General features: G+C 39.5%; 1 protein-coding gene across 4 annotated transcripts in view; it reads left to right on the forward strand.

The window, feature by feature from the left end:
* The window catches only part of si:ch211-257p13.3 (kinesin-like protein KIFC3), a 35,686-nt gene extending 30,763 nt beyond the window's left edge, over positions 1-4,923 (forward strand). For all 4 annotated transcript variants that reach the window (XM_034058890.3, XM_059012990.1, XM_059012991.1 and 1 more), the window contains exons 18-19: positions 136-365; positions 1,350-4,923. In XM_034058890.3, the coding sequence (XP_033914781.3) occupies positions 136-365; positions 1,350-1,481 (362 nt within the window). In that variant the 3' untranslated portion in view covers positions 1,482-4,923. The remainder of the gene's footprint in view (positions 1-135; positions 366-1,349) is intronic.
* Positions 4,924-7,959: the final 3,036 nt, after the last annotated feature.

Below are 7,959 nucleotides of genomic sequence, written 5' to 3' on the forward strand. Positions count from 1 at the left end.
ATTATAAACCTGCAATGCTTACTGTTGCATGGAAAACTGGAACTTTCTCTTAAGTATTACAGTCCAAACTGGAATTTTAGGAAGCCACACATTTTGGGATGTTTTTTGAAGTAGCTTTATGTTCTGGTTCTGCAGGGAAGCTGAACTTGGTGGACCTGGCTGGTTCAGAGCGTGTGTGGAAGTCAGGGGCAGAGGGAGATAGGCTGAAGGAAGCTCAGAACATTAACCGCTCCCTGCTGGCTCTTGGGGATGTTATCCAGGCACTGAGAGCCAAGCAGACACACGTCCCCTTCCGAAACTCCAGACTCACCTACCTGCTCCAGGACTCGCTTGGCAAGGGCAATAAGACAGTGATGGTGGTGCAGGTACTTAACTGTCTAGGAGAAATGTATGGTGATGCTGGAGAACTGTTGGAGATATTGACACACTAGTACTGTGCACAGGCAACAAGATTGGGATGGTGTGGGTTTAAACTGGAGAATTGGGGAAATACAGCAAGACTTTAACGGTTCAGTACATGAATGCACAGAAAGGGCATCAGGTCTGTGATAGTGGTGCAGACAGGGCTGGTTAGGAAAAGTGGAGAGGAATTAGGACTGTAATGGTATAGTCAAGGACAAAGAAAAGACATTTTTGTGGTGGTGCAGGGTTAGGGCTGCCTGTAAAGACTGAATAATCAAGCAGTGGTGAAATCTAGGGAATACAGTGTCTGTCTATAAAGATAGAGACTATCTGTGTCAGTGCAATAAATGTAAAGCAGAGATGGCACTTTATGATTACTACATACGGTCTCATGTGTTTCATTTGAACAATTCCCATTATGCCACTACCACCACTACATCTACTAATCTCTCCTAAGTCATTTCAGCTTGCAATTTTGTATTTTCAGTTTTAAAGAAATCCGTGGGCAAACTATAACAGCATCCACCACTTTGATCTGTAACATAAGATGGTTGCCATATTGGGGTCATGTGACTATTTGGTTTCTGGATAATAAAGACCAAACTCCTCGAGATATTGACTTAATACTCCATTCACAACTGCGATTCTCTCTTTCTCAATCAATCGTGGGTATCATACAAGAAAAAGTAACCCTTTTGTAGTAGTTATTTGCCACAATAAGCCTTTATATTTCAGAAAGCATACTTGCAGGTTTAAACAATATAAACCTGTATGCTAAATTTGTTAGTGATCATAATCTTGAGGTAATGTGACTAAATTTCTGCTATATAGAGAAAGTACATTGATTCTATTATTCTCTTAGTAAAATTATTGTATCAGTTTTTTAGTAAAAAAAATAATCCTGTCACTGCTTTATTGTTTTGACTTCTGTTTTATTTGTCCTTCAGATCTCCTCACTGGAGTCGAATGTGGGTGAGACGATGTGCTCCCTGAAGTTTGCACAGAGAGTCTGTAAAGTGGAGCTCGGCCCAGCGTCACGGAAAATAGAGTCTCCCGGCAGCTCAGACTTTTTCTCTTAGGAGCTACTCTGTCAATGCACTCTCTCATCTAACAGCTGCAGCAGCAGTGAAAAATTTTAAGCAAAAATATATAAACACATAACCCTCAGTGACAATGGTGCTAATGCTTGGGCTATAAACTCCATTCAGAGTGGAGGTTTGATAACACAGCTGAGGTAGTAAACCAGCGGTGCAAGGTTATTTTTGCTGTAGGAGACTTAGGTGTTGTTGCTTGCCTATTTCTAAGTAGCTCTGCTGAAGCTGGCTTTTACCCTTGGCAGTGTCTTTCTACAGTGCTACACAACCTCTTCCTCAAAGTCACGCACTGACTTTCCTCTTTGCATTAAATAAGACATGAAACTGTTTACAGAGTTAGGGAAAAGGATGCTAAAGATGATTAAGGGCACATTCACACCTAGTTCATTTGACCCTTTGATGTGGAATGAAGTGCGGTTCGGTTCGCTTTGAGTGATATGTGAAACCTCTGAGAACCATGCAATCGCACCAGGATGCGCATCAAGCCAAGTCACTTGAAATGGTGGTTTTGGTTCGCTTGTAAGGGGACTCGGTATGTTTGCCACTTTGCTTCGGTTTAACTTTTTGCAATGTGAAACAAAACGTTTTCCATTTCACTTGGAAACGAACCGATCCAACAATGAAGCAAATCGTGGAAGTGACGTACTTCAGCAGCACCAAGGAAAGTGTCTCCTTGTCGCACACGCAACGCAGGGCTTGTCAAGAAACACACACATACACACCAGACAACGACACCATAATGTCACATGTACACAACAGCGCAAAACAAAACAAATACTGTAGGGCTGATTTACTAACTGCCACAACCTGACTATTCAGTGAAATTACACTAATAGTGTTTGAGATTTAATTACTATTGCAGCAAGCGTGTTCTTTGTCTGGCATTATTATAATTGTGCCATTACATTGTGCGGTACTGTCTGTACTACTGTATTAGTCACTGTTGCATTTGCTCTGCTCCACCTGAGTTCAGTAAACCAGCTCCTGTTGCATCTGTATCTCACCACACTGTCACACGTACAACATTCACAACAAGCCATTATTATTATTATTATTATTATTATTATTATCATCATCAATAACACCTAAATTGCAGTTGGTTGAATGTACACATACATCATTTTCACAATCATGATTGCCTTGCATTTCCTCCAAAGCAACTGTGTTTTTCCAACAAATACTTGACACTCTTTCGGCATGTTAAGCCCACCACACACTGCCCGACTCAAGCCATCCCGACTCATCTCAAACCGATTAGTCATAAGGGTGTCAACCAATGGTGAAGCAGGTTTAAGTGACGTAGCTTATGTAACTTTTCATACAAGATGGCGGAATATAGTTCCACAGGTAAAAATACATTAGTCTTGAATTGCTCTGAGTGTCCCAAAATAAAAAATACCAGATATGTGCACATTTGAATAGTTATTTTAGGAATTTACTAATCAAAGGTAAATTATCAATTTACCTTTTTATTATCAATCTACTGGCAGCCTATATTTTCTTACTGCGCAGAAACAGAAGTAACCAGTGTGTCGATCTCCAATAGGTCCCAAATCACAAGCCCCTAGATCCGCACGCTGAGAAAAAAAAAGTCAAATAAAAATCAAAAGGTTTTTATTTACCACAAGCTAAAGTGTAGTAGACAAACTATACAAAAAGTCAAACACTGCCTGAAACGTTTGCACGGTGTAAATGGTCAATTAATTAATAGGCTAAGCGCTTTTGGTTGCCTCGCAGCGCTGTCTCCGCCGTTTAATCAGCATACGATGCCATGCATAATATGAGGGTCGCTATGTTGGGCTAAGTTAATACAAAAATGTGTACATGGCAGTATTAATTAAATTTGCATACATAGTAATCACCAGTATATAGTTGTGGTCAGTAATTCAGTCTTAGCAGTGTGCGACACCCAGTCGGGAAAAACTCATTTGTGACGTCAAACCAGAACTGAGCACAACTGATCGCAGAATCTGTGCACACTAAGATGAGATGAGTCGGGACGGCTTGAGTCGGGCTGTGTGCGGCGGGCTTTAGGTTTCTTCGACAATGATTTGACATTGTAAGCACTAAATAAACCAAAATAACACGGACAACAGCACAATCACATCACATAAAGTATTATCCATGTTGGGCATGATGGAAAAGGTTTTTTCAGAGAGAACTTCAGCTCTAGTAATCAGCAAGAGAGCCAAGTGCATTTGGAAAAGTGAAATGTGAAACCAATAGAACTGGATGAAGCTGCCAGTGAACCAAACAAACACATCTGAATGAACTTTAAAAGAAACTGAAGTTCGCTTGAATTTTTCTGGTGTGAAAGAACCGAAGCTAACTTGAAAAACATTAGATTGTTTGCAAGTGAACCACGATTTGAATCACTTGCAAGTGAACTAGGTGTGAAAGTGCCCTAAATCATACAAACCCCTTCCCCGTTAATCCAAAGCATCCACTCTGAATTTAAGTCTTTAGACACCATCATTACCAATCCAATTTCCATATTGTTATTGCTTAAAAAAAACTGCTTAAAACAGTTATTCTGGAGGCAAATTAAGAAGTGTCATTTTAAACTTAGGTACACTGAAATCATGTGCATGCATACTGTATACAGATCCTTGACATAGTTATATGAAACTGAAAAACAAGACAAATATGTTCATCAGTCAGCCATTTTAGATAAGATCCCCTTCAAATCATGCTGAAGAGAAAACCTCAAAAACAGTCATGAATTAAAAATAACCCCTTCAAATTCACCTTGGGAGATAAAGTGTCTGAAATAATGTTTCCCAGAAAGCTCTTGGATAAAACAATGTTGTGAAGAAATACTAGCTCTTTACTTGGAAAACAGTAGAACATGTGAATAGTGCTTAATCTGATGCTTCTTGCTAAAATATATCAAATAATAATAATGATATTAGTAATAATCAAATGCTATTTCATAGCCTCTATTGTATGTCGCTAAAACTGAACAAAATGCTAGCAGAATGATGTGAATACGCTGAGGTTTGTAGTTATATTCCTTATTACATTCTATAAGTGACTGTTGTTCATTGGTTTGGTGTGGGGTCTGACAGCAGCACAAGAGGGTAGTATGAATCTATGTGGGAAATAAATTTCAGTGTTGCCTAAAAGATAAAGGTTAAATTGTGCCATGTTTAAGTGCCATTTATTACACATTGAATAATTTCCAATGTACAGTGTGTTTATTATATATCTCCAATACTGCTGTAAAAGCTACTATATCCCTATAATGTCTTCCTGTTGCCCTTTCAAGTGAACTTGAATCCTAAAGTTTTCTGGCAGCTTCCTGCACTATAGTTAGTGGGCTCGCACACGCAATAGCAGTGAAGTGCTTTACCATATGGAGAAGTAAATGACAATGGAAATCTCCTGACATTGAATGTTTTACCTTATGAATAAACTGTGTAATATCTGTGTGTCTGATTGTTCTGTATTTTCCAGACAGCGGGATGAGAGAGAAATACCTGTCTGGACCTGCACTATGCAAATAGTGGAACTCCTGAGTTCATAAAGGGAGCTGATACAGCAAGTACATAGTGTATAGAACATTGCTATCCTTAAAACAATATAGGAAGTGGAAACTGAGGAGTAAAGCGCATTCTCCGAGTTCAGAGACCTATTTGCTCTCTACTGTGCTGAAAGTGCCACATCAGAGCAGATAGTTACATCTACAGTACTGAACTCAGAAACTACAGGAGCCAGTTCATTAACTTTGTTTTTTAAATTAGATTAAGCAATAGTAAATATATAATATAGTGGCATTTCAAAATCACAGAAGCCTGATTTTTAAGTTTTTTTTTTTCATTAAAAACTTGTACTTCATTGTTCTTTGCTGATAATGTTCAGCTTTCATATCAAAACGTGTGTACTTACTAATAATTTAAACTTACATTCCTAATAAGAAGCCTCATAGCAGCTAGTTTCGCTGCGATTGACAGGTTTTCAACCTTTTCGTCTCAAGTATTAGTGTCTCCAGCACGGACCATCAGGTGTATCAGTAACTATGTGCAATTTTAAATGGCTATTGTAAAACAGACCTACCCCATTACAACTGGGTTTCTTTATCAGAAGATGTGATGACTTCATCTAATTATTTGACCACAAATAACACAGAGTTTCCCTTCATTAACTTTGAAAGCTCAGACTTTGATTCCTGAGACTTGCTCCGAGTCCTTTTCTTTGTCAGTGGATCAATCCGATTGATACATATCATTGATACGATTAAATGAGTGTCAGTGCGATTAAGTGAGTATTGTGGTTGAGGAATCACATCGCCATAAAGACAATTGCAGCTGCATATCAGTTGGAAGCTTGTCACGTACCAGTACTGTTACGCATACCACAGGTTGAACGCCACTGCTCTGTAGCATCCAGCACTACATTTAAAACAAAGCCAAGCAAGGGACATTTTAACAGTTAACATACATATGTCAATATATCTACAAATAACAAGACATATAATGACATTTTGTACATGTTATTGTTTGTTTCGCACTTCCCTTTAATAAGCTGCATGTTGGAACTATGTGTACTGTATAGCAGATATGCCACTGGAACTGGTCCTGCCATTTGGTGCTATCTGTGTTTGTACTTAACAAATGTTCAATTAGTAAATATTCTACATTTTATGCTGAAACACCTGCCCAATTTTTGTGAGTTTACTATTACAAGAACAGTAAAATGAGGTTTCCCCAGAGCTCCTTATTAAACAAAATAATCGCCTCGCTATGCTCAGCAGACCATCTATACCTTTGCCTGCCTATATATTTAGCTCAAAGAGCCTGCTGCCCTATAGCACTTCTTATACAAAAGTATTGCAAAGCACTGTACAGTACATAGCAGAAGAAAAGAATATACGCTATATATATACGCACGGGCATGTGATGCAATCAGAGGACGTTATTTTTCCAAGCCGTGTTATAACAGTATATACATAATACAAAAGCAGCAATTTTAAAGTTACATTAAAACCCACTAAGATAAGAAAGCCATTTTATGACTTGAAAACTGTAACGGTCCCAGCTTCCTGGACAAACAAAGGCAGAGCATTCCATAATTTCAGAGCTCTACAAGAAAAAGCCCTAACTCCTGTGCTGCTTTTGTTGACCCTAGGAATAACCAGCAGCCCCACAACCTGTGATCTCAGGGGGTTCGTGATAATGAATTTAGACTGTACTAGGTGCTAATCCATCCATCCATACATAGATAGATAGATAGATAGATAGATAGATAGATAGATAGATAGATAGATAGATAGATAGATAGATTGATTGATTGATTAGCACCTAGTACAGTCTAACTTCATTATAACGAACCCCCTGGTACAGTGTACGATTGGAACAGGGTGCTATGGTCAGATAAGACAAAAATAGAGCTCTTTAGCCACGCACACCAGCGGTGGGTTTGGCGTCGAAAGAAGGATGTGTGTGCAGAAAAGAACCTCATACCTACTGTAAAATATGGTGGTGGATCTTTGATGTTAACCTCCTGGTACGGTGTCCATATTAGGACATTTTCGTATATCAGGCAAAAAGGAGTCATTATGTGCTCCCTTCTCTGTAACTCCCTCCTACCTCCTTTGAATCTCCCTCCTCCCTCCTCTGAAACTCATGTTGGGAAATATTTTTAAGAAAAATAAAAAACTGAAATATCTTGCTTGCATAAGTATTCAACCCCTGTGCTGTGGAAGCTCCCAGTTTACACCGATGAAAGAAATTGCCCTAACGAGGACACAATTACCTTACCATTGGCCTTCACCTGTGAACCATTAAAGTTGCTGTCACATTTTCTGGATAAAAAACCCACTGTTGAAGGATCATTGGTCAGGCTGTGAATCCTGAAGGAAAATGAAGACCAAAGAGCATTCTACAGAAGTTAGAGATAAAGTAATACAAATGCATAGATTAGGGAAATGGTACAAAATAATATCCAAGTGTTTGGATATCCCAGTGAGCACAGTTGGATCAATAATCAGGAAGTGGAAGCTGCATCACACCACCCAGGCACTGCCAAGAAAAGGCTGTCCCTCAAAACTCAGCGCTCAAACAAGAAGGAGACTTGTCAGAGAAGCCAGAGAGAGGCCAACAATCACTTTGAAGGAGCTACAGAGTTCAGTGGCTGGGAGTGGAGTAATGGTGCACCAGTCAACCATATCAAGAGTTCTGTATAACACTGGCCTGTATGGGAGGGTGGCAAGAAAGAAGCCGTTATTCAAAAAGTACCATCTGAAAGCACAGCTGGAGTTTGCCAGAAAGCATGAGAGTGACCCAGCTGCGATGTGGGAAAAGGTTTTATGAGACCAAGATAGAGCTTTTTGGCCAAAACTCAAAGCGCTATGTGTGGCGCAAACCTAACACTGCCCATGCCTCAAGACACACCATCCCTACAGTGAAGTATGGTGGTGGCAGCATCATGCCATGCTTCTCATCAGCAGGGACTGGGCATCTTG

This window comes from Acipenser ruthenus, chromosome 3 (genome assembly GCF_902713425.1).
Source record: "Acipenser ruthenus chromosome 3, fAciRut3.2 maternal haplotype, whole genome shotgun sequence".
NCBI classification, from domain to species: Eukaryota; Metazoa; Chordata; class Actinopteri; order Acipenseriformes; family Acipenseridae; genus Acipenser; species Acipenser ruthenus.